The following is a 25,965-nucleotide window of genomic DNA, read 5'->3' on the forward strand; positions in this document are numbered from 1 at the left end:
GGCCCACCTCCATGGGCCAAATATAAATATCATTTTTTAACATTTAAAGAATAGGTCTAGTGGCAAAAATAATAATTTAAAATTTCTAGAAAATACACAGGGACCGGATAAGATGAATGGATCGATCTCTAGACTTGACTGAATAGATGATGGTGGAAACACTAGTTCTCTAGTGAAAAGCCAGTCAAGTTCTATCTGTTGAGCACCATGGTGAAGCCCCCACTAAACCTGGATAGGCCCAGAGACCCCAGCCTTCTCCCTGGGGCCTTGGTCCAGTTCCATCTCCCCCCACAGTGTGAAGCACATCTCCTGCTCCCTGCTCATCCTGCATGCCGAGGACGACCCGGTCGTGCCCTTCCAGCTTGGCAGAAAGGTGAGAGTCGGTGCCAGCTCTGGTGCGGGCGGGTGTCTAGCCGGCTCCCATTCAGGCTGGGCCGGGCATCCGCAGGGGTTCTGCTACTGCCAGGTGCCCCCACCCCACAAGAAGAAGGTAGGGGGTCAGCAGCAGGGTCGGGTGGGGGCCAACAGTTGATGTCTTATCAGCAAAGGTACGCTAGAGGGCTTGGACTTCTTCACCAGTACATTTGGTGATAGCAAGAGGAAACGTGAGAAGTAAGCAGATGGCTCCCAGTCCATGCGCAGGGGGCCTAGCCTGACAGACTCAACTGCTGGGTACTCGGCTAGGCTGGAGGGAAGGAACCCTCGAGGAGGAGAATCTCCGGCCCCCATGCAGGGATCCCAGTTGGCAGACTTGATACAGAACCTCTTGTCTGTTCTCCTGCCTTTGGAATGGGCCCGATGTCAGGAATACCATGCTGTTGGGGGGCCTCCATGTTTGCTTTTGCTGAGTTTGCTCTGCCTTTGCTGCCAGGCAGCAGCATTCAATTTGTAGAAGTGTTTTGGCAGCTAGCACCATCTGGCATGGCAATGGTGAGGGTCAGGGGCAACCTTGACGGAGTGAGGCCTGGGGGCCAGTGGGTTCCAGCACGGCCAAGTCTCCTCCCTCCAGCGAGCCCGGGCCTACGGGGCTGTCCCGCGATGGCTGCTCAGACCCGTAGAGCCTGGCCATCTCAGGGAGGAAGGGGCTGAGGAAGGACAGATTGTGAGCCAGGCTACCAACCGGCCTTGACCCAGGCACACAGCAAATTCCAAGGCAAACAGCCCAGCCAAGGCCCCGGGATGAGCCCTCAGGGCTGCTCCGGCACCTAGGCGTCCACACGCCTGCATGCCAGGCAGCTCTTCCCGTGAGGCAGGCTCAGCTGCCTTGCCACCCCCTGCGGAGGGGCCATCTGGGAGAGGGGCATTAGGACAAAGGGTCTCGAGTGTCAGGCCAAGGAGCTGATTCCTGTCCACACCCATGCCCCTCGCCCTGGCCACACAGGCAGCAGGACAGCACCGTCGCTGGCGGAGGACTTGGGTTGCTCTTTGGAGGCAGCAGCCACTGACTGGTTTCTCTCCTGGGGAGACCACTAGGCAGGGCTGCCATCTGTGGGTTCTGACCTGTCTCTCCCTCATCCTAGCTCTACAACATCGCCGCTCCATCCCGAAGCTTCCGAGACTTCAAAGTTCAGTTTATCCCCTTCCATTCAGACCTCGGCTACAGGCACAAGTATATCTACAAGAGCCCTGAGCTTCCACGGATACTGAGGTGAGGCATTCTCCCCCTGGGGTGTGATGGCTCAGGCCAGGTATGTGGCAGGCCCAGCCCTGAAAGCTGCCTCAGTGGGGCGGGGGGTTGCCGTGACTCGAGAACCTTCCATCTCCACGGAGAAGGGTTCAGTGTTCATGGCCCCTCCCTCCTGAAGCGCTTCCGTGATCAGGCAGGGCAGTGACTTCCCTGTGGTGTGGGTTGTGCAGGCTACATAGACACCCCACTCGGGAGCATCCAGCCGCGGTGGGTCAGGCCTCAGTCTCTTCCTACACACCCATCAGGTCCTGCCCCTGTGCATATGCGCATGGGAGACTCTGGGCCAGCTTGCAAAAGCCTGTTTGTCCTCAGCTGCTTCTTGAAAGGCAGCTGTGCTCCTGGCTCCACCATGATAGCCATGGTCTGGGGCCAGGACAGTGAGTGGCTGGGGCCATGGTGCCCATCCCTTGCCCAGGTGCCAAGCGCAGGCATGAAGGGCGAGATGGTGGCACAGGGTCGTTTTGACTGGCTGAGGCCTGGCCCCGCCTCAGGAGCCCAGGCTTTTGTGTGGGGACCAATCCCACCACTCAGGCCCGTGCTCCCCAGCCTCCTTGCCTCCCATCCCAGACACAGGCAACCCAGCACCTCCTGGCCGTGTGGCCTTCTGCAGGATGCCGAGGTGGGGATGGTGCAAGTTCACCTTCCTGGGGCTGCTGAGCCTGGAGGTGTTGGAATTGGCCCTCAGTAGTTTTATGCCATCACACTTCAGCTCTCCTGTGGCTGTCTCAGCAGTTCCAGAAGCAAAGCTGCATTTCTTTTCTTTTTTTTTTTTTTTTTTAAGATTTTATTTATTTATTTGACAGACAGAGATCACAAGTAGACAGAGAGACAGAGAGAGAGAGAGGGAAGCAGGCTCCCCGCTGAGCAGAGAGCCTGATGCGGGGCTTGATCCCAGGACCCTGAGATCATGACCTGAGCCGAAGGCAGAGGCTTAACCTACTGAGCCACCCAGGTGCCCCCAGAGCTGCATTTCTTTAGTGGTTTGCCATTTCCTGCATCAGGGACCTGGGTTACTGAGAGGGGACTGTGAACTCAAAGAGTATGGGTTTGCTCTAGGGTTGTGATTTTTCCAGCGTAAAAGGAATAGGTTATAGGAAATTTAGCCCAGGGTACAGCTCTAGAGTTTAGAACAAAGAAGAGTAGCCCATTACCTGGTCTTTCTTCCTACAGGGTTGGGATTTGACCAGGCCGATTCCATTGGAGCCCTGTTTATTTAACTCGGGCTTTCTGAGCGGGGGTGGTCCTCCAGGCTCCTTTTCAGACTCCTGGGATGAGTTGTTTGAGGACGGAGGAGGAAAGGGCTCTGGTGTGGGCTCTGGGTTTGGCTGATGGCTGTCCTCGTGTCGTCTAGGGAATTCCTGGGGAAGTCAGAACCTGGGCGCCAACACTGAGTCTTGCTGCCTGAAGGAGCATGAAGACCTCTGCCCTCCTCTCCTTTGCTCCAGCCAGCCTGGCACCCTGGAGCCCAGGGGTGCCAGCATCTTCAATACCCCTGGAGAGAGGACTTGGATGCCAGCTGGGCAGGTGGAGGAGACCCAGCAAACCTGAGGCACCTGTCTTGGGTGGCTGGGAGCATGGATCTTTGTGGAAAACACAGGTTGCAGGCATGGGATCCCCTCTCCCTCTTGTTGCCACTCAACCCGAGCTCTCATTGGGAAGACAGTGACAGAGCAGGCCAGCCGCCAGCTGGTCTATCCTGCACTTGCTGAGCTGGGCACAGGGAGCCTGGGGCAGGAGGCTTGGGGTCTTGGGACCACACTGAGCTTTCCAGCATCACTGGTAAGATCGTGGGGAGATGGGTTCTGTCCCTTCCCAGCCCACACAGAATGGATTCTAATGGTCCCATCAGCAGCCCCCCCAACCCAGGGCACCCTGCTTGCCTACCTTGGCGGTCCCTGCCTCCCTGGGCAGGTCCCACTGCTCACAGCGGGGGAAGTGCCTGTGACCTGTACTTCCTCCACTTTCTGCCCACCTTTCCGCCTAACCTGGCCTTAGACTGAGCATTTATTTAAGAATAAAATCGTGGTGGTGGTCTATCTGCTGTGTTCTCAGTGACCCCTCCAGCTATTTTCAGGTCATGCTCAGAGCCGAGCCTGTGGGAGGAGGGGCAGCTCTGTAAGGCCAGGGATCCTGGGCCTTCCTTTCCTCCTTCTAGATGTGGAGGCCCGTGCAAGGAGGGGCATTGTCCCAGGGCAAGGTATGTTCATGGGGGAGGACCCCTTCTCCAGAGGGGACAGGGAGCGTTTTCCTAAAATACAGGCCCCTTTCAACTTCACGCTGTAGCAAGCTTACTGGATGTTGGTATTGGTTGGCAGCCTCCAGGGTTTCACCCACAGACGCCAAGCGAGCCCTGGCATGAGTCCGTGGAAGGACGTGGGGCGCTGGAGTAGGAGGTTTCCAGTTCTGGTCCATGAGCACCGCCTTGTTCACTTACTTGGGGAAAGGGAGTGTTGTTCAGCTTTTTGTCAAATCAGTCTCCCTGGACTTCTGCTGCCCCCACTTGGCACCCTCTGAGGATCCTGCTTCTCAACAGCCCCGGCGCTGGTGAAGGGCCAGATTCTCACATCCCGGCTAAGTAACCAGAGAGTGAGAACTGTGTGGTTTAGTAAGGGGCTTTCAGGCTGGCCCCACAGAGGACTGTCCTACCCCTGCGGCTCAGATATATAGAGGCGTGATGCACAACAGAGGATGAAAGCCCACCTGGGACCCACTTCCCCTGATGGTTGGACTCTCCCCACCAGGGTCCTAAGGCTCTGGGACTTTGTGGTCTTGGCAGATCAGAAATTCCCCTGGGGTTACAGGGAGCCTAGTTCACCAGCCTGTTCTTTAAGGTCTGTGGCCACTCTTGGCAGCTGTGGGCAGGCTGTGGGGCCGAGGTGCCAAGGCAGGTGACAGCTTTTCTTTTCTGAGGTACCTTCAAGCTGCCTACAGTGATTCTCACATGGGGGAAACCATGCCTTTCCTAAAGGGGTTGAAGCATGAACAGACTCTCCTGAGTTCAGTTTATGTCTTCCTTCCTTTGGACGGGTTCCCCTGGCATCAGATTTGGGTGTGTGCACTACCTGCAAGACCCCACCCCATCCCCGGGGTGAGACATAAGCCCCTTCCTATAGCACGTTCCTATGTAACTGCTCGCATGATGTGCCCCCTGGGCCCGAGTAGCCCCCCGAGGCTTGCTCTTTCAGCCCCGTGACTGAGGCCCCAAGTCAGAGCTGCCCTCCCACCCCACTTCAGCCAGATGCAACCCACCCACCCTGCCTGGGCTGGAAGCTTCCTCCTGTTCTGTGTTGTGTGTGTGTGTGAGCCATGTGAGAGGATATGAAGTAAAATATAGGCTGTTGGTATTTTGATAGGTGCTCTAGAAAGCACTGATAGGGATGGTGAGCTGCTGGGCCATCGGATTGTCTAATTAAGTCCAAATGCCTTCACCTGCTGGTCTCAGATTAGTAACTAAACTGTGGGCTAGGAAAGATGTAATCTCTGCTGATCACAAAACCAATCCTTGAATAAAAAAAAAAAAAAAAAGGAACAGATCAAGACATGCACAGCTATAAATTCTGCAGTTAATACATGTTTCCTGGAAGCACGTGTGTCCTGGGAGCTGCTCAGCTCCCCCAGGCCGCTCCAGCAGGCCCACGGTGCTCCAGTGTCCTGCAGTTCTTAGGTTGTTTGGCTAACAGCCCCAAGTTCATGTCCCTCCTGGCTTTTAATTCAGCCTACAGTGACACAGTTTAGGGGGGAAATGCTCTCATCCCTAGGGCATTCCATGTCCTAGGGCCAAGAGTGGCTGGTAGAGGGCAGGTGCAAAAGACCCAGTGCAATTTGCACCAATGATGCCAACATCCAGATGACCGTTTATACAACAGATTGGATGATTCTTTTACCAGCTTATGGTTCAAACACGCATACTCTTAAGTTCCACCTGCAGCTGGGATGGGAGAGCTTGGTCTGTCCTTAATCCCAGAGTGATGGGCCCTTACGAGGGAGGGTCCGAGGCCTGCCCCTGTGATGCAGCCCCCACCCTGCCCTCAGCGCAGAATGAAACACAGGCCAGGTCAACGAGGCACAGGCAGGAAGGTTTAATCAGTTTCTCACACAAGGCAGTGACATCAAGTAGCACAGTGATGGTCACACATGGCCTAAGAAATGGGGCAGCGGGAAGGTGGCGGGGGGGGGGGGTGACCACAGCCCCAGAACGTGGGCCTCCCCAGCAGACCACTGCAGTTCTGGTGAAGGGCACATGTGAGCAAATCCTCCATGGCCTGATTCTGTGAGCAGTCAGGACCTGGGGTGAGGGCAGAGTCCTGTGCCATCCAGACCCAGCATGCAAGGATGCAGAGCCTCTGGAAGGGTGCTTCCCCTCCTTGTCCCATTAAGCCTGTGGTGAAGCGCGCCGGCCTGCTCCCTGGCTCTCTCCCCTGGGCAGCTGAGAGGGGCTCACCCACCCTTCCTGCCACCAGCCTGCTGTCCAGGCAGAAGGAAAGTGGGCTCCCTTCTGGGCCTGCTCAATCCTTTCCAAGGCGGTCACACTGCTGGAAATGGAGGGAGAAGGGAGGGTGGCCCCAAGTGTAAGACAGGAAAGGCAGGCCCCAGGACACACGCAGCAGGGGCATTTGGCTTCCCCAGAAAAGGCAGCGCCCCACCCCAGGGCCCCCAGGTCTGGACAACACATTCCAGCATTGCCTCTCCACAAAACTTCAAAAGTATAACTTTTAGTTGCTAAAACAAGAAAAGGCTTCAGCTACTTTCATTTCCCTGGGAAGCTGATTATCCTCTCAAGAAAGCAAAACCAAGGTAGCTTTGCGTCAGCCAGCCTTGTCCTAGCCAAGGACCCCAGGATGCCGGATACAGATGTCCTCCCCCATGACCCCCTCAGCCATCCTAGAGCCCCTTTATCTGATCAGTCTGGAACTTTGGGCCACAGCGCCCACGTTGCAGCTGCAGACATGGCCAGAGTACTAGCATGGCCAGGAGGCTGGGAGCCTACGCCAGTGGGCCAGCACTTGTGGTACAGAAAACACACAGTTCCCCAGGCTTCGCCACAGCTACCTGCCCGGACCCCGGAATCCAGAGGCTCAAAACTAAAAATAAGCTCACTGCAAGGTGCGTGCAAGGTCTGAGAGGAGCCCACCCGGTGGCTCTACCCTCCCCACCTCCTTGTGTCAGGTGAGCTAAAGCTGCGGGGCCAGCTGCCCCAGTCAGTGCCGCAAGCTCTGCTTTCTTGCAGGAAACTGGGAGTACCTCTCTCTTAGCACCCTTTCTTTCTTGCCCACCCCAAGCCACCACCACTACAATTCCCATGGGCCTCCAGAAACAGCAGGCCATTGCTAGGGCACCTAATCCCTAGGGAGGTTGGGGGGCGGGATCTGTAGGTCGGAGGGCTCCACGCCCCAGATGTCCCGGGCATACTCTGTGATGGTCCGGTCACTGGAGAACTTGCCCGAGCAGGCGATGTTCCTGATGACCTTCTTGGTCCACTCCCTGGGGTTCTGCAGAGGGAAGAAGAGGCTGAGTAATCTCAGGTACCACACAAGACAGCCTGTACTTCCAGAACTTCAGGACTGCTTCTAGATGGGCTCTCAGCTCCTGTTCATCAGCATGATGAACAAAGATGAAATTGCAATCAACAGCTCACTGAAATGGGGATCCTCACCAATCAGAAAAGCTATCAAATTACTAGATATGGGGGTAAGGAGCCTGAGAAGGCCCTGGGCCTCAAAATGTGCCACGTATTCTGGGGCACAGCCCACCTGACAAAGAACCACCACTAGGTGAGTACCCGCCAAGTGCATCCACAGAAAAAGGCTAAGTGGTCTCCCCTCCATGGCTTCCCCCAGAGCCTGACAACCATCCCTGGACTGAGCCAGCATCATGGGGAGCCTCCCCAAAAGGGAAGACTCTGCTGAGGCCCACGTCTGGGAAGCAAAGGTGCCCCCCCCGAGCCCTGCCTGGTAACAGCTTTCGAGGCCCCCCTGTTCTTTAATGGGTCCCCAAGGGCAGACAGCTTCCCTAAAGGTGGGGGATAGGGGCCAGGACCACAACACATCAGAAACATCCTGGAGGCCTCATCCAAGAACCGAGGGAAGAATCCATCTGACCCACCACTGCAGACTCACACCACAACACCCAGAGTCCTCTCCCCCTGCCACCACTGGTGGGGCACACAGGCTGGGTGTCCAGAAAACCCCAGCAAGGGAAGGGAAGTGGACACCAAGGGATACCCTCCTTCAGCCCTGCAAGCTCTGGTCCTCTGTCTTCCTATGAGTCCCCACGTGGATACACCCACTCCCTAGGGGACATGCTCCACACAGAAACTGGGATGAGGGGTCCCTCTTTGTCCACCTTCGCCAAGGTCTGGGGAGCTGGCTATAGCAGTCCGGCCCTAGAAAGGCCACTCTTTACAGCAATGGCCCCTCACTCAACATGGAAGCTTGCACCTGTTCAAGGAAGCACTCTCATTTTTAAACATAGGTTTTCTGTGTGCACACATGTCTTCCTGGCTCTGCACCTGCTCCCCACATCCTCTCAATCACACCCAATGGGGGCTCAGACCACAGTGCCCATCGCCTCTGCCATCCACAGAAACTCCTGTCCTGCTCACGTGTGTTCTGTGGCAGCCGCTCAGAGCCTGGGCAGAAATGTGCCAATGTGGACAGTGGCCTGGCCCCAAGGGGTCCCAAGCCACCAGCCTCACCAGGGGACAGCAGAGGGACAACGGAGACCGTGTGAGTGGAAGCTGATCAAGAACCCCTGGACAGCCCATGTCCATGCTGCAGCTCAGCCCGCTGAGCGCCCAGCCTCCCTTGTCCAGGCCACAAGGTGAACAGTGGCCTCCCAGGACTGGACCTTACAGACGTCCCCCGCTGCTCCCCTGCCAGGACCACCCTCCCGCCCCAGCTTGGGGGCCCTAGAACCATACCTGGTACAGCTGATCCACCTGGGCCTGGCACGCCACATATGCTTCATAATCTGCAAACACTTTGAACCTGAAACAGGAGACAGAGCTAGGCCACTGTGGCAGGTGGTAAGTCAGAGGTCAGGAAATGGGCCACTAGGCCCTGGTCATCCAGGTCCTCATGCTTTGGGATGAGCCACAGAGGTGGCTCTAGGAGCAGAACTTTTGTCTTGGGGATATTATTCTACAGAAACCTTGTTTTCAGCTGTTTCTAACGCACCCTCCCCACGCAGGTGAGGCTGAGCAGCACAGGCTTCCTCCAACTCCACTGCCCCAGGGTACGTGGCACAGATGGGCAGCAAGGCTCCGCCTGGCCATCCCTTCCCAGAGCCAAGGGGGTGAGAACCGGTGATCCAGGGAAAGGATCCTGTGGACAGCACGGCAGGAGTTATGTATAGGGGACTATGTTTCTGTTTATGGTTGAGTTGCGGAGACAATTCAGGAAACTGAGCAGTGTTTCCTTGATTCCAGTCTGAATCAGGGCCAACCTCCCACCCTGCGCTGTGCGGGGCCGCGATCTGGTCGGACAGACACCAGCCCCCAGCACTCACAGGCCAGCAGCAGATGAAACCCACCTGAAGGTAGCTGAGAGTGGGATGGAGCTCAGCTCTTGCCAGCAGGCCAGAGCAAAGAAAGGCCACGGGAGGCAAGCGGCGGTGCTGACCTGCTGCAGATGAGCGCGTGCGGGAATGTGGACAGTATAGCCCTTTGTTGATGCGTCGTAATAAAACATAACATAATTTGCATCACAAGTTAATTCCTCTTTAACCACATGGTGTCATCACTGGCCAACATCTGGCTCAGTTGGGCCTGTGGGACTTTGGCGGTAGAGGCCAAGCCCCCCACCTCACCCCGCCCCCCAGAGATTACTGGGGCATCTTGCCCACATTCTCTCTAGGGAAGAGAGGATCAGGAATTGCCTCCGACCAGCCCCATGTGAAACCACCTTCTGCTTGTCATGCCCTTTGGTGGGGGGGTAGGGTCAGCCAGTGCTGGGGGGCCCCGGGGCTGGACCATGCACTGGCGACCCCTACCACCAGGGCCCCCAGCAGGCAAGCACCTCCAGAGGCCCCTGCAGGTCCTGGTTGATAGCCTGGGGCTCTGCCCATGGGCTGGGGTGGGGAGCAAGCCTTACCATGGGTCACCCCCAAAGTGCAGGCTTTGGCCCACCAGGAGGACCCCTCTGTCTGGCCAGCGGTGGGGAGGGATGTGAGAACGAACCTGTCGTGGTTCAGCAGCATGTTGACCACGTCCCTGAAACAGTCTGGTTCCTTGGGAGAGAAGAAGCCGCTGCTGATCTGGTCCACGGCCTGCTTCAGCTCGGGCAGGCGGTCATAGTACTCTCTGGCATTGTACCTGTGGAGAGGTGGGGCCAAACCTCAGGCTCCGGAGCGAGGGACAGGGTGTCTGTACTGGGCACACCCCTGGTCCCAGACCACCCCTGGCTCTGGGCCTGCCCAGCTACATGTGCCGCTGGGCCCCACAGAGGCAGTGATGTGCTAGACGGGCAGAATGAATCCTGCAGCTCCCTGTTTAGAGAAACACAATCACTGGAAGACCCAGAATCACATGCTTGGTACCATCATATTCCTGTAGGGGAAGGCTGCCCGAGAATATGCCCACTGCATGCCACCTCCATGCCACTCCCCCACATCCTGCCCCTAACTGTCCCTGCCCTGCTTCCTGCCACCCCCTACCCCCTGCCACCAGGACAAAGGAAATGAGGTGTACACCAAGCACAACCAGACACAAGAGGCCAAAGCCACTGGAGTCTGGAGTGGAGCGGGGGCGGGGGGGAGGGGGCAAAGCATGGAGCAGGTGTGCAGGTGTGCAGTACCAGGAGACTGTGATGTGGCAGAAAGCCCAAACTGAGGGTCAGGCAGAAAAGGACACATGGGGGGTGTGTTCTCAGGTTGGGTGAATCTCATCCATGACTTCTGGGTTTTCACTCAGCTTGTGCCTGAGGCCTCATCAATTCCCCTGAGAGCTTTTAGGCAATTAGGCAGTACTGTCTTTATTTTGCATTGTTGCTCCGAATCAGGCTGTGGCCAAACTCAAGAGGGTCTGAGGTCATGACACATGAGGAAAGGCTGAGAATGTGTCACAGACCAGAGGAGACTGGAGACCTGCCGTCTAAACACAAGCGTGCCCTGGGTGGGATCCTGGGACAGAGGACGACATTCACGGGGAAACAGTAAAATCAAGCAGGGACTTTAAGCAACAATGCGCTGCTGCTGGTTAGCTAATTCTGATAACGTACCACCCTACTTAGGAAGATGTCAGCAATAGGAAAACTGGCAGAAGGGTCTACAGAACTCTGAGATCTCTTTGCAACTTTTCTAAAAACTTGATACTATTCCAAGATGATCAGTTTACTTTACAGAATCAGTCCAGGGAATCTCAGCAGCAGGCCAACCCCAAATCCCCACACTGGCCTGGAATGCTCAGGGCTCTGCCTCCAGAGACCAGGGCCTTCTACCCTTTTTTTTTTTTTTTTTAAAAATTTTTTTTTTTTATTTGAGAGAGAGAGAGACAGTGAGAGAGAGCATGAGCGAGGAGAAGGTCAGAGGGAGAAGCAGACTCCCCGTGGAGCTGGGAGCCTGATGCGGGACTCGATCCCGGGACTTCAGGATCATGACCTGAGCTGAAGGCAGTCGCTTAACCAACTGAGCCACCCAGGCGCCCCCTTCTACCCTTTTGAAAACACTCGCTCTGAACCCACAGACTGGGCCAGTGGAGACCAGCACAGAACATCTAGCTCCTGCTCAAGCCAGCCTTCAGGACAGCCTGTGGGGTGCTCAGGAGAGGAGCAGGTTCAACCAATGTGCCCACAGCCACCCCCAGCTGCCAGGTGGGCATCACCCCAGCAAGCACGGGCCTGGCTCCCAGAGTGCTCTCAGCTCCCCCACCCCCAGTGCTCCGAGCCATGCCCAGGGAGCTGCTGGGCCCTGACAGCACAGGGAGGGACACACACCCTTTCCGGTCCAGGGCCTCGACGTCCTCCACACGCATGCCAAAGATGAAGAGGTTCTCAGCCCCAGCCTCCTCGGCCATCTCCACATTGGCGCCGTCCATGGTACCAATGGTAAGGGCCCCGTTGAGCATGAACTTCATGTTGCCTGTGCCCGAGGCCTCGGTGCCTGCAGTGGAGATCTGCTGGGACAGGTCTGCTGCGGGGATCACTGCAAGCAGGTGGGCGAGAAGGTATGTCACCACAAGCTGCTCACAGCATGAGAGCCATGGAAACTCTGTGTAGGGAAACCACACGCCCTCCTCCAGCCCACAGCTGGTGCTCCCAGAGCAGGTGCCACCTGCTGCTCAGTCCAGGATGGTTCTGAGCCCTGGGGCCCACCCCTGCTAGCCTGTAAGGGCTTCCCTTCCTGAGCCAGAGCAGCCTGAAGCCAAGGTGGTAACTCCTGAGAAGACCCTAGGTCACAAAAGACCTTTGTTCTGGGACCTTCCAGGGACTGGGCCCAACCATAGATGGGGGACCCTGGTTCTGGCTTTTGGTGTTATCACTCTGTTTCATCCCCGACAGGAGTTCTGTCTCATGCCATCAGGTCGGAAGGCTCCTTAGAGCACTTCAAGAGGACTTTGGACTCACAGAACCAGAGAACTAGGAAGGTGGGGCAACTTCCTTGTGTTCACATGCATGCAAGTCACTCTATAGTATGCAGCCTGGGCACAGCTTGCCACGATGATGACCTAATGCCAGGGCCCCGAGGTTTCTCCCAAGGCTGGGCTCCCTGTGCCTCGAAGATGTGGCTAGTGGGAAAGCTCCAACTTCCAACCCCGCCCTGGCCTCCCTGCTCCCACATCTTCATCTTGTCCATGGAGCTGATGCTGCTCCCCCAGCCCAGTGGCTGGCACTTGGGGTCAGCAAAGAGCAGAGTCCAGCCCTTCTTCAAGATCAAGCCCAAGGAGTCAGGGTAAAGAGATACAGGCATCTCCAGCCCCCTTATATCTCTACACAGAGAGGAGGCTGATGTGATAGTGTACATGCTGCTACAGCAAGTTCAAGAGCTGAGGGAGCACTTGGGGGACCCAGACTTTAGCTCTGAGGTCCCAGAACAGGTACCCCAAGTTCAGTTCTAAAGATGCCCAGGAGCCAGCCGGCCCCAAATAACAGTGAGGAAGGGCAGTTCCAGCTGGCAAAGGGCTTGACAAAGATATGTCAGAAGCTCAGTGAGGAGCTAAGCATGGCACTGACCCTGAACCACATATGGTCTGCGATAGCCGAGGGACCCAGAGACGGTCCGATGAGCTGGCTGAACTGGCAGGAAAGGGGAGCGAGTCAGCCTGCACATCGTCACTCAGGGTAGAAGGCAACTGCTGGTCTGTCTGAGCTCCAGATGTCCCTACTACTCAGAGCTCAGGCTTCCCATCTCTTGTTTTCTGCCAGGACCTCCAGACAGGGCCAGTTTAGAAAGTCCTGCCCAGCTCAGGACAGTCATGCTCAAAGGCACACCTGGCTGCAGGAACTTCTCCAGAGGGCAACATACACCCTTGGAGGAATAGCCCCAGGGGGCGTGATGTCAGGCCCTAAGTTGCCTTTGGAAACGACAGAAGAGGCAGGTGCCGGCCCAGATCAGAAGCAGTTACGCCCCTGAGAGCACATGGGTGGTGATAGCAGAAGCACCCTCTGGGGGTGGGAGGAGGGGGTGAGGAGGCCGACCTGGAAACTGCATCCCGCCAGTAAGAATGAGCTCTAGGAGCAGAAATGAAAGCTGGGGAGCAGAGGAAGGGGGAAGAACGAGGTCACAGGCAGAACTGAGAAGGTATGTAGACGAAGGATGTCTGAGGTTGAGAGTAACTCTCTGCACTTGGTGATGGGCAGAGCGCTTCCCCAAAGCCTTTCACTGCTAGAACAGAGGCCCGCTCCAGCAGGGAGAGCCTGGTATCTGGGGCAGAGTTCATCGGCCCCACCAGCAACCACCACCCACATCGCACCCAGGCAGGGGCAGGCTTTCCTGTCTGACATGGCTGCCCTGGGCCTACCTTTCTCAGCCAGAGACACTCGGTAGTTTTCCAGGAAGATCACTTTGAGCTTGTCACCCACAACAGGATCGTGGTTGACAACACTGCCAATGGATGTGACCAGCTTGATGATCATCTTTGCCATGTGGTAACCGGGGGCCGCCTGGAGACAGAGGGAGGTTCAGTACAAGGACACCTGTGCTCGGGGCAGTGCAGGGTCCTCAGAGCATCCTGGGGCCCTGCGCTGGATCGCTGAGGTCACACCTGGCCAAATGGCCCCTGCCTGTCCTGCATGCAGTCTGGCAGACAGCCTCATGACGGAGGAACACGCGCCCCACAGGGTGCAACGCCTGCCTATGACCCCGCTCCAGGGACTGCTTCACCCAACCCAATAGCTGCCTCAGCCTGGGCTGAAACCTGTCAGCCTCCAATGCATCTCTGACTCTAGTTAGTTCTTCAGAAATGGGATAAAAGGATGAAGACTTTCAGAACTACCAACTTATAGGAAACACAAGGAACTAAGCAACATACTGGAACATGCCAGACAGATATCTGGAAGAGACACAGCCCAGTCTCTGTAACAAATCAGTTGCAGGGAGAGAGAGGAGGTTGGCATGGAGGAAAGCCACCAACGATGCCGTGGCAGACAGCAAGCAATCACCAGGCGAGGCCCTTGCCAGGGTCCAGAGTTAATCAATCTGTTGCAGATCTTTGTAAGTTCCCTATCTATATGTGAAGATGGAATTGTGTGGTGGTGTTAAAGAGTCTGTTTCTGTGGCAGTTTGGAAGGAAAACGTCATTGGGAACATGTGTGAAGTACTCAGAGATGAAGTGATACTATGTCTAGAATTGACTTTGAAATGGTCCCACAGGAGTCTGGGATGTGTGTATGGATATTATTACTAGGATTTCTACTTTTCTCTAGGCTGAAAAATTTTAATAATGAACATTTAAAGAACTGTTGGAAAGCCCATAACTCTAAGAAATGTACCCTGGGATACTGACAAAGGAACCGACAGGCGCTGGGGGAGGGAAGGGGCCCAGCTGGTAGCCCTGTGGGGCTTGCTGGCCCTAGGCAGGTGCTCGTACCTCCTGCCCACCTTCGTGTGTGCTTGAGCTGGCGGGGCAGATGGTGCCCAGGCTCCGCCCCGTAGTCCCCCATAAGAAGCTGCGCCCCACAGTGTCCTCATGTTTTCTGAGGACACTGAGGCTCTTGGGGAAAAGTGGCGGACAGTGGAAACACAGGTCCTAGAGCTCAGAGTACGGAGAGGAGACCCACCAGGGAATAATGGCCGCACACCGGGACCCCATGATCACATGTCCAAAAGCATGCACCACCGTGAATAAAATGAAAGAAAGCTAGGCTGAGCTCTCAGCTGGTGTACATTGGGCTGAGGAAGCAGCCAGACATCTATGTCCACTCAGCACACAAGTACTGGGGAGTGAGTGGGCAGCATGCTAGGGCCTGAGAGCTGGGCACAGGTGTGGAAGGCAGTAGCTATGCAAGGAAAGGCACGGCCCCATCAGATGGAGGGCCTGTAGCCCGCTGTAGCTGGGGACCCCCACTCTCATGTTTGGCAGGCAGGGGTCCCGTCTGGCTCCCTCCTATGGCTGTGCTGATGGACACTGAACCAACTAACTCAGTCCACAGGCACAGAGGGGAAGCAGAAGGCCTCGAGCAGTCTGTGCGTATGCCAGCCCTGAGCCACCACAGTGTCCAGCCCACCGGGCAGCTGGCACCCCAGTTAGGACACAGTCTGCACGGACAAAAAGCATGGTGGTTTGTGCATTCAGGCTAAATATCAAACAAGGAGCAAAGAGGACATCACCTCACCTTGCCCCCGATCATGACAGTCCTGGGCACAAAGGCCTTGGCTGGGTCCTTCTTTATTCCTGCAGGACAAACAAGAGATTCAAATAAGGCACTAAAGCCAGACACCCCTGCTTTGGGACACGGTATGGTGACTAGTGTCCTCAGAGATCAACCCCGACTCATGGGGCAGGGTGCAGCCACTGGGGCCCCCTGCATCTGCTTGGAACTCTCACTTACAAAAAGGGGGACAAGCCCCTAGATGCTGCATTTATATTCCACTTTGGTGAGGAAGGAGGCCAGGAACAATCTCCTCCAAAAGGCTCACAGGAAAAGATGCACCTCTGTTTCCAGAACAGCCCAAAGCAGGGGGGCTGGCTTGGCTCTAGTCACTGGCTGTCAAGGCCCTTGCACATGATGGATACTTGGAAAAGAGGGGGCCCCGGGATCACGGTCCTTGTACCGTCAGTCCTTGACTGGTGTCAGGCAAAACTCCAAGTTTCCCCCTATCCTTGCCGTGTCCAGAGGTGAGAAGCTCTCCTGAAGCTCTTGCAGGGGTGCAGACTGAGGGTCAAAGTACAGCGGCTGGCTCACCTGCAGCCCCAGCAGACTGAGAGAGTCCTTTCCAGGCCCCTGGGTCTCAATGTCAGTGGGTATGGGCAGATGCTGGAGGGGGTCTACAAAGAGGGATGAGGCAGCAGCCCTCCATCACATTCTTCAGAGGCCAGGGACCAATGAGAGCAGTAAGAATTGTGGCTGAGCTTTAGCTGACTCCAGGTCCTACCAAGAATATGGCTGTCCCTAGTTCTGAACTTTCCCACCTCCAGGAATCAGACCAAACAACAAGGCAAGGAGGAAAAAATAAAACACAAACTACATTTTCACCAAAACCCAGAAAGAAGAAAAACACACAAACTCCAGGTCACCGAGCAGCTATGCCAGATCACGGCATGGGTGGGGGATAGGGCTATGAGGGCAAGGGGTCCCCAGCACCCAGCCTCTCCAAAGGAGCCAACAGCAGGGCTGGCGTCCTGGGGTACAGGACGTGTACCTCTTTTCTAGGGAAACCTGCTTGGAGGGTCTGACATCCTGGGGCAGAGGCCCCCAGGCAGAAATCAAGGGGTCAGGGCAGGTGGCCTTCTGAGCCAGCCTGGGCTTGGAAAGACAGAGGACCAATGGCCACACAGACAGGGGCCACGGCAGCACTGAGGAAGCCCACAGCTGCCCTGGGCTCCATGAAGCCCCTGCTGGTAGCCCCGGGTAGTGCAGCTCAGGCAAATTCAAACACAGGAAGATACATGGTTTCCCTCTAGACAAGAAGCTGAACCGCCCTCCCTATAAGAACCTCCAACCTGGGATGGCCGTCAGCTCAGAAGAGTCCACAGACGGGAAACTGAGATCCCGGGGGAAGGGCAGCACACTGGAGTGCATGAAATGAGAACTGTCAGGATATGGGAGTGAAAGGAAGCCAAGAAAGAGCCAGATGGAAAAAGCACACACACACAACACACAGAGGATGGAAATGAGAAAAGTAGACAACATAGCAGGAAAGGAAAGATCTTTGGAAAAGTTTGGAGAGAACTTAAGAGACAAGAAGAAAATAGGTAGAAGGAAGCCAGCGCACACCTCACTGAAGCCTAGGAAGAAGGAAACCAAAATGGTGGCGCCAAATAGATGTTTTAAATACACTTCAAGAGACCTTCCTAGAAATTATACAAGACCTCAGTGAGTATATTCGGAATGCCCTGAGTGTCCGGGAAAACTGACCCAACACTCAGTACCAAGACCAGCCCAATGACATCAGCACAGGTCCTCATGACACCACAACATACCAATGTCCCCCAGCTCCAGACAGTGCAGGAGGGACCTAAAAGATGCTCAAGGAAAGAAAGTGAAGCCAAGAATGTCACCTGCAAATGTCCTACATATTCTGAACAAGCAAGAACTCAGCACAATTCACACAAGTGGCTGTCACGAACCAGAGGGAAATTTGGACAGAAGGGCAGAGCAGGACAGCTTTGCAGAAAGATGGGTGGTGAGCACGGACTGTGTTCATCTTCAGACTGAGATGGGAATTGGGACAGCAGAGCAGAGTGTCATGGCAGTCTGCTATGACCGGGAAGAAAGTGCACCTGGCAGGCAGGGGAGACGATGAGGGGGAATGACCCAAGCCCCCAGGTACTACTGCCTGGTAGTACAGCTGGGCTCAAAGGATGCCATAGAAAGCTAGCAAGCCCAGAAGTGGTGTGGATGGGAAGGAAGCACTCGGGCCCACGCAGACAGGGATGGCGTGGGGCTCCCAGGGACGTCATAGCTGCTCACAGACAGGGGACTGATGGGGTGCTTCAGGCAGAGGCCCAGAACAAAAAAAGACAGAAAATAACCACCACAAAAGAAAACCATGGCAAAGAAAACAAAACACAGACTCCATGAACTGCTGTCTCTGGCCAGGGAGGGCCTGTGGAGCGCCTCCTTCAGCCACGCACAGACGGTCTTTGGTTGGGGCCTTTCCTGGAGGGTTGGCGCAAGGAGCATCAGAAACACTCAGCCATGAACCTCACCTGTCCTGTTACTTAACTGTCTCATGAGGGAGCGGTTTCCTCCACCTGACCAATATGACGAGCTCTGTATCCTGAATAGAGTATTTGCGGTTCCTTGGTTTTCAAAATTAAGAGTCAGTGTATTAAATTACAAAATTCTAAAATCTAAGTTTTTGCATAAGGCTTTATTATATATATAAAAATCTGGCAAATATTCATATTTACTTTTAGTGGTTCTTTGATTCATGTTTGCTCAGTTTAAGGTACGTGTATAAATTTAACACTCTATTTTATTTTTGGGAAGTATACTTCAAATGTTTCTGTTAAGTAAAATCTTTCTCAGTAACTCATGACGAGTCTACCGGGTAGCAACTAATTTTGAATGCCACACTACGTGGAGCCTCTCGCCCAGCGCCCGTGTCCCTGTGGTGCTGTGGAGGCTGCTGGGGGCTGCAGCAAAGGCCCCGGCGCCCAGGCACACTCACGGTTGTACAGGGTGATGATATGCAGACAGTTCAGCAGCTGCCGCTTGTACTCATGGATCCTCTTCACGTGCACGTCGAACATGGAGGAAGGGTTGATTTTCACCTTATATTCCTTCTCCAGGAAGGCAGAGAACTTCAGCTTATTTTCCTGGGGAGGAAAAAGGACAAGGAGGGTCAAAACCCTGAGTCCCCAAGGTCTGACTGAGGCTCCGGCTTTCCAGCCATACAGCAGGGCAGGGACTCCCAGAGACTTTCTGGGGATAGGGGTGGGGCAGCAGGGTACTGAAGCTGGGCACACTCCCAGGTGGCAGAAATAAATGGGAAACTAGACCGAAAAGCAAACCTACGCAGAAGCAGAAAGGTAAGAAATGTAGAACGAAGGGGAGTTGTGGGTGTGGTGTCAAAGGACACAGATGGGGGCAGGCAGGGAGAGAAGACTCAAGAGGTAGGACTCTTTCTGGGGCCTAAGACCATGTGGCAGCCCAGCAGAGAGGCAGGCTCCAGAGGGGCTGTGTTCTTGGTCATGGGGGTCACCTGTCAGGTTTGAGGGCTCTCGGGGCCCTACTCATCTGGTTGTGAGGCTGGCTGCCCCAGGGAGAGGCTCTCACACTAGCAAGCAGCGTGCCACGTGAAGGGATGCCAGGACTGGATGGACTTTCAGAGTTCCTCCTGTGGACAAGCTCTTCCTGCAGAACCTGGGGCAATGCGTACTTGGGCTGCTCTGGGGTCTGCACCCACCTGCCCGCCTGATGGTGACCTGAGGGCAGGCCACTGGATCTGACACCCAGATCACGCAGGACTGCTGTCCCACACTGGGCCTACCTGCTTGACTTTGGCCACATCCCTGATGAGTGCCTCGTCATCAACCAACGGCAACAGCTTCTTCAGTTGGCTCAGGTCAGTTAGGAAACCCTCTCCGATTTTCTGTAAAACATAAAGGGAAACAGTGTTTCTGCTCACTGTAGGACCTGTCATCCTGGATACTGTCTTCCCATTTTGTTATCCTGCCCCTGCTTTCCTTGCTGGATCTGCTCTAGCCTGGCCCCAGGCCTGCTTCTCTCTCACAATACCCAGCAATCAGAAAACACCCCCAGACCGTGGCCGCAGCTGCTACGAGCATTCCCTCCCCAGGCTCCCTCCAATCAGACCTGGGTTTGCTCCTGACTAGGACGTCATAGTCCGGTCAAGCTCAAACATCCACAATAATCATGCAATCCTTCCTCGTCCCCTTCACAGACACGTCCCAAGCCTGGGGGCCAACCATGGCCCAGCAGCTCCTCATCCATCCCCAAGGCCCTGCACCCTCCAGCCACTTCCTGGTCCTGCCCTCTGCACTACAGCAGGGGGGTCGGTCTGAATGCACTGCTCATCAAGTGCCCCTGCCAAGTGCCCCTGTTGCTAACTTAGGACCACGAGCAAAACTCCTGGCCTGTCTTCCCTCTGCCTGCCTCACCTGGTGCTGAGCCCCGCTGGCGGTCCAGCTCCCAGGTGGGCCATGCCCCCCCACCGCCAAAGGAGCAGAGAGTCAGGGCTCCTGGCTCCCTCCCCTTAGCCCTGCAGGTCTGTGCTCTGCTGGCCCTCTGCCAGGGCTGTCTTCCCTGACACAGGTAGCCAGACTGCCAGTGTCCCCATGGCAAGCCCTCACCAGGCGTCACCCTCCAGCCACCTGCTGCATTCTCAAGGCCAGCACAGCACCTGGTGTGTAAAAGCACCCACTTCCTCCTTCCTTTCTGTACAAGCACATAAATGATCAGCTTATCACTGCGTGTCTGCCTCACCAAACATCTCCAGTGGGTCTGTGGCTGCTGCTCAGCTAGGCGGCCCCACCCCAGTCCTTCCCAAAGCCTAGGACCTCACTTCTGAACCCCTGCACAAGCCGCTAGGGCCACTGACTGGTGGTATAGCTTGGCTCAGTGTCCCTATATCTGACTCCATGCGTCCCCAGCCAGGAGCCACTGCCAGCCAACACACAAAGGAGGATCGCTAGCCCTCAGCACATGCTGGCGACAGGCCTGTGGGCCTTGGGCGACAGCTGAGGATCTAAGCGTGCCCGCAGCTCCCTGGGGACTCAGGTGCCGTGGGTCTCACCTCCACGATGGTGTCAGCCAGCCCTGGGTTACACAGCAGCAGCCACCGTCGCGGTGTGATGCCGTTTGTCTTATTCTGGAACTTCTCTGGCTCCAGCTCATAAAAATCCTTAAAGCTAAGACAGAAGACAGGCAAGTATCACAAGAGCTGTGTTTGGAACAAGGTGAGCAAGAGAACATTAAGGAAATCCCCTGGAAGGTCCCAAAGTTCCGTTTTTCTGTTCTGTTTTCGAAAGAGCACAGAGCAGTTAGTATTACTGCCCACCTTGACCACAGTGGCACAGAGCACACGCTTTTCAAAGCACTGCTCATTCGGCCACAGAGCAATGACCACATAGGCAGTGGAACCTGGCCATCTTCCACGGGGACTGTGACACTGGAGAGGGTACAGGCTATGAAGCCTGAGAACTGGGGTTTAGTCTCCTCATCTGTAAAATGGGGATGCACCCCACTGACAGGCTTGCTGCAAGGAATGAAGACTATTAAACATGAAGACCTTGGGCCAGCCCTGGGAACACAGAAGCCTCCACATGGACAGACCCAGTGTCACGGAGGTGCTCCACACACATCTGGGTCGAGGATGGAGGGAAGGAGTTCCAAGATCAAATCCCACCAAGAGAGGGAGCAGAAGCATGAGATCCGACCTAAGAATACTTCCTTCCTCTCGCTGATGAGCCCTGGCTCTTTCCTGCCCTGACCTCCATGCTATCTAGGAATGGGACACTTGTCCTGAAGTGGGGCACTCCCAGCACCTGGCAAGCAGCAGATGGCTAGGGGAGAGCCCGAAAAGAGGAGGGCACTGGTGATAAGAAGGCTGAGCACCTTAATACCACTCACTGAGCTGGAGCCCTCGGTGTCTTCAGCCACGGAAGGATATGCCCTGGGCAGTTTAGTCAGCGTGCATGATGGCAACAGAGCAAGTGTGGAACATGGGCAACAGGCCTCAGCTACCATGTGTCTGGCTGCTAACCGTCCCCAGAGGCAGATCTGGGGTCAGGAAGGAGATACACCCAGCTCAGGGCAAATGCTGGCCCTACTCACACTGACTGCTTCACAATCTCCGAGTGGATCCTCGCCACGCCATTGACAGCATGAGACCCGATCACACACAGATGGGCCATGTTAATCCGCTTGCAGTCCCCTTCCTCAATCACAGACATCCTCCGCAGGCGGTCCACATCCCCGGGGAACAGGGCAGCCACGTGCTGTTGCCAAGACAGAGAGCTGTGAGCAGAAGGCCCAGGGGCCCACATGGAAGAGTCCACCTCCTCCAAGAAAAACCTGGGGTTGCTGTACCCCATATATGCCTTTGAGCTCCTGGAATGCACTTCCCAGAGCCCTGAGGGCAGGAGGAGCTCTCCATGCTGCTGCCACCCAGGGAAGGGCCTGTGCTGGCCAGAGGACTCAGCAAACCTGCCCTGCCAGAGGCAGACAGTCAGAGGACCTTGGTGCTGAGGCATGCCACGTGACTCACAAGGATGAGACAAGAGTGCTGCCCTCCTGGCCTAGGCACGGTCCATCCACAGTCTGATCAGCTGGTAATGGCTACTTTTTCACCAGAAGGTTAAACAACTGAACAACAGGGGCATGTAGGTGGCTCAGTCGGTTAAGTGTCTGACTTCAGCTCAGGTCATGATCCCAGGATCCAAGGATCGAGCCCAGGGTCAAGCCCCAGTCCGGCCCCGCTCTCACCAGGGAATCTGTTTCTCTCTCTCTCCCTCCGCCCCTCCCCTCACTTGCGCTTTCTCTCTCTCAAAAAATTAATTAAAAAAAGTTTTAAAAAAAAATGAGTAACAGGGGCACCTGAGTGGCTCAGTGGGTTAAGCCTCGGCCTTCGGCTCAGGTCATGATCCCAGGGTCCTGGGATTGAGCCCCGCATCGGGCTCTCTGCTCAGCGGGGAGCCTGCTTCCCCTTCTCTCTCTGCCTGCCTCTCTCTGCCTGCTTGTGATCTCTCTCTGTCAAATAAATAAAAAAAAAAAAAAAAACTTAAAAAAAGATCATTAAAAATGAACAACAAACTCATCTGGACTCTAAGTTGCTCTTTTCGTGTACCATTCTCCTCTCTGCAGGTAACAGAGAAAAGACAAATGCTACTTGGTTTCCAAATCACGCAAATGCTGCTGTATGGCCCAGGACAAAGACATTTCAAGAACAGACACATCTGAGCCCCACTCAGGAATGGGAATGTTTTAAAAAGACCTGAATCCATGACTCCTACATACACTGTGGGGGTCTAGGTGTGGGGACTAGATATCACTGACTCTGCCACCTCTGCCAGATTGTCCCAAGTCCTCAGCTGGGCAGAGGCTATTCAAGAAATAAGGCACCTGTTCTAGGCCAGATGATTCCATGTGGAGGATGGGAGGGCCCTCTACCTCTGCCCACCACCTCCACCCCTGATCATGACAGGGGGTGGTCAGGCAGCAACCCCCAAGCTCCCACCCGCGTCCCTGCTGCTCACATCTAGGTGCCTCTGGTTGATGGCATAGATGATCTCCAGGTGCCGTGGCAGGAGAGACTCAAACATGGACACAGGCCAGCGTTCCAAGGCCTCGGGTAACACGGTGTGGTTGGTGTATGCACAGGTCTTCTTTGTGATTTCCCAGGCCTAGAACATTCCAGAACATTCCAATGCATTTTGTTTAGAAACAGTTCTTCTACCAGATGCCTATGCAAGGGGCAAGCCCAGGATCAAACAGAGATATTCGGATCCCACCAGAAAGGGGCCAGGCCAGCTAGCTATATATCTCTGCCCTCTGGCCCTGTCTAGAATCTTCTCAAAACCCACAAGTGAGCACCATGCCCTTTACATTTCAGACATGACCACGTACATACTACTTCCTAACAGAGCACACACACATAAATGAGTAACGCTTATCTCACCATGTGGCATCATTCGCTTACTTTTATTCTGTGTAAACTATTTTTTATTGGTGAACAAAGCAGAACACCAAACAATTTTCTAATTTATTTCCACCCAACTAATCTCACATCCAGTCTGAGAACACTGGGAAACTGTGTGACCTCCCTCCACTGGCCAAGAGCAGATGGGACCATGGGGGTGCTGCCTACCCCATCTGGAAGTGCACCCCAAACCAGAGAGGGGATCTGGGTTCTACACCATGACATAAAAGTTGCTCTACAGTTTTACATGTTGATTTAAACTAGATCAAGAAAATCCCACTATACAAGGATCTAGGACCAAATGAATCAAGAGAACAAACATAAAAGCATAAACAATGTGTTTCTTTACACTTGATATTTCTGGGGGTTTTGTCACAATTCTAAGATGAGAAAATGTATGTGAGAAGCTCTAAGAAGTGTCAGGATCCTTTTCCTGTCTTCCAGAAAACTGCTCATGTGCCTCTGTACCACTGCCCCACCCACCGTGTCCTTGGTCCCTTGGGAGAAACCCCAGACCCACTCCTGGAACGTCCTCCTCCCATGGCTCTGTCTCCTCAGGTACAATGTCCCTTTCTCCCCAGGCCACAGGAGAAAAGCCTTCCTCGGCATCCTAGGGCCAGCTCAGTACTCACCACTGTTGTTGGGACAGGCTTGAAAGTGAAGGGGACACCATCACCCCACATGCAGGTTTGGGGGAGACACCATAACACCATGTGTCCAGGTCTGTGAGGAACACTGTCATCCCCCATGCAGGTTTGGGGGGAACACCATAACCCCACATGCCCAGATCTATGGGGGACACAACCACCATACATGCAGGTCTTGGGGGGAAACCATAACCCCACGTGCCCAGGGCTGGGGGACACTGTCACCCCACATGCAGGTTTTGGGGGATACCATAACCCCACATACCCAGGTATCTGCAGGGGACACCATCACCCTACATGCCCAGGTCTGTGGGGAACACCGTCACCCCACATGCCCATGCTTGTGGGGACACCATATCCCTGGTGCCCAGCCTTCGGTGCTCACCTTGTCCCAGTCCACTTTCTCCACGTCCACCAGTATCCTCATGAGCTCAGGGATGGCAAGGGCTGGGTGGGTGTCATTCAGCTGGATGGCGACCTGCAGTTTACATAGGGCCTCCCCCTCAATCCTCTTGCCTGCACGGGCGCCACTGTGGTCATTGTGTGCAGAATGGGGGTTCTCAGCCGCCTACCCCTGAGAAGTCTGGTCTACAGGGCCGACAATGGGAGCTGAAAGCATGGCACAGGTGCTGAGCCCAGCAGGACTACAGCCAAGGAACAGGGAGTATAATGGGGTCACAGGGGCCACAGGGAGGGGCCAGGAAGACCCTGGAGGCAGGTCCCTCAGTAGGACCATCGGCCCGCTGCCAAGGCCCTCCTCATGCTCTCTACTGCTCCCCCTGGCCCAGAATGTTCCTCCCCCCTAGGATATGTTGACCTTGTTTAAAAACACAGAACCCAGGGGCGCCTGGGTGGCTCAGTGGGTTAAAGCCACTGCCTTCGGCTCAGGTCATGATCTCAGGGTCCTGGGATCGAGACCCGCATCGGGCTCTCTGCTCAGCAGGGAGCCTGCTTCTCTCTCTCTCTCTCTCTCTCTCTCTCTCTCTCTGCCTGCCTCTCTGTCTACTTGTGCTCTCTCTCTGTCGAATAAATAAATAAAAATCTTAAAAAAAAAATAAATAAAAAAAATAAAAAATAAAAACACAGAACCCAGCCTGCCAAATGCATCATGTTTCGCCCACGGAAACCTTTTACAGTGTTCCTTGCTGCTCCTAGGATGCCCTGTGTGGCCCTAGTCAGGGAGGAGGGGCCCAGCCCCTGACGACAAGGAGACCAGGATAAGGGGAGACCGCGGTCCTGCCCTTCCCCTACCTACCCGAGCCCCAACCTTGAGGAAGAAACAAGAGCCTGGAAATGTCCTGCCTTCTGCACCGGGGTCAAGACCCATCAACAAACCAACCTTGTCGGGGAAGGTCTCGAAACAGGTCCTTACTGGGTCCCGGCAGCCAAACTTGGAGGACTTAAAGCGGCGAATGATGTCCTGGAGGGTAGCAGCCACCACAAAATACTCTTGCTTCAGGCGGAGCTCCTTCCCCTCGAAGAACTGCAGACACGGGATAGAGCTGGCATCACCAACAGCCAGCGGGACCACCACAGGCACTCGAGGGACCCCCTCAGGACACAAGAAGGGCACTAGGCTGAGGGATCCTGCTCCAGGGATTTAGGGACATATGTGTGCATGAGAACGGGAGCCCTTGGGAGCCAGCAAGGCACAGACACCTCCACCCCCTACCCCCCGGCCTGGGCCCAAGGTCAGGTAACCTGCAGCTCAAGGGCACAGGCATTAAGTGATGACGGCCTAAACTGCATGTGATCTTCAGACAGGTAGGCAGCCAGCACAGGGTCACACTGCCCTGCATGAGGACAGCAGGCATGCAGGTCTCGTTCCTTAACACCCAGAGTCAATCGGGAGCACAAGCTCCAAAGCTTTAG

At 55.2% G+C, this 25,965-nt stretch overlaps 2 protein-coding genes across 4 annotated transcripts in view; one reads left to right on the forward strand and one right to left on the reverse strand.

Moving 5' to 3' along the window:
- LOC111156569 (abhydrolase domain containing 12) overlaps positions 1 to 5,212 on the forward strand; it is a 97,141-nt gene extending 91,929 nt beyond the window's left edge. Inside the window, exons 11-13 of the mRNA XM_022517551.1 lie at positions 295 to 373; positions 1,521 to 1,648; positions 3,039 to 5,212. Of these exons, the coding sequence (XP_022373259.1) occupies positions 295 to 373; positions 1,521 to 1,648; positions 3,039 to 3,078 (247 nt within the window). The 3' untranslated portion in view covers positions 3,079 to 5,212. The remainder of the gene's footprint in view (positions 1 to 294; positions 374 to 1,520; positions 1,649 to 3,038) is intronic.
- Positions 5,213 to 5,744: 532 nt separating this feature from the next.
- LOC111156568 (glycogen phosphorylase B) overlaps positions 5,745 to 25,965 on the reverse strand; it is a 55,425-nt gene continuing 35,204 nt past the window's right edge. For all 3 annotated transcript variants that reach the window (XM_022517550.1, XM_022517549.1, XM_022517548.1), the window contains 13 exons: positions 25,433 to 25,576; positions 24,479 to 24,571; positions 23,004 to 23,150; positions 21,583 to 21,746; positions 20,543 to 20,657; positions 19,277 to 19,378; positions 18,455 to 18,602; positions 15,454 to 15,512; positions 13,641 to 13,782; positions 11,617 to 11,824; positions 9,864 to 9,998; positions 8,607 to 8,673; positions 5,745 to 7,176 (listed from right to left, as the gene is read on the reverse strand). In XM_022517550.1, the coding sequence (XP_022373258.1) occupies positions 7,024 to 7,176; positions 8,607 to 8,673; positions 9,864 to 9,998; positions 11,617 to 11,824; positions 13,641 to 13,782; positions 15,454 to 15,512; positions 18,455 to 18,602; positions 19,277 to 19,378; positions 20,543 to 20,657; positions 21,583 to 21,746; positions 23,004 to 23,150; positions 24,479 to 24,571; positions 25,433 to 25,576 (1,677 nt within the window). In that variant the 3' untranslated portion in view covers positions 5,745 to 7,023. The remainder of the gene's footprint in view (positions 7,177 to 8,606; positions 8,674 to 9,863; positions 9,999 to 11,616; positions 11,825 to 13,640; positions 13,783 to 15,453; positions 15,513 to 18,454; positions 18,603 to 19,276; positions 19,379 to 20,542; positions 20,658 to 21,582; positions 21,747 to 23,003; positions 23,151 to 24,478; positions 24,572 to 25,432; positions 25,577 to 25,965) is intronic.

This window comes from Enhydra lutris, unplaced genomic scaffold (assembly GCF_002288905.1).
Source record: "Enhydra lutris kenyoni isolate GAN:26980312 unplaced genomic scaffold, ASM228890v2 scaffoldscaffold47, whole genome shotgun sequence".
Classification (NCBI taxonomy): domain Eukaryota; kingdom Metazoa; phylum Chordata; class Mammalia; order Carnivora; family Mustelidae; genus Enhydra; species Enhydra lutris.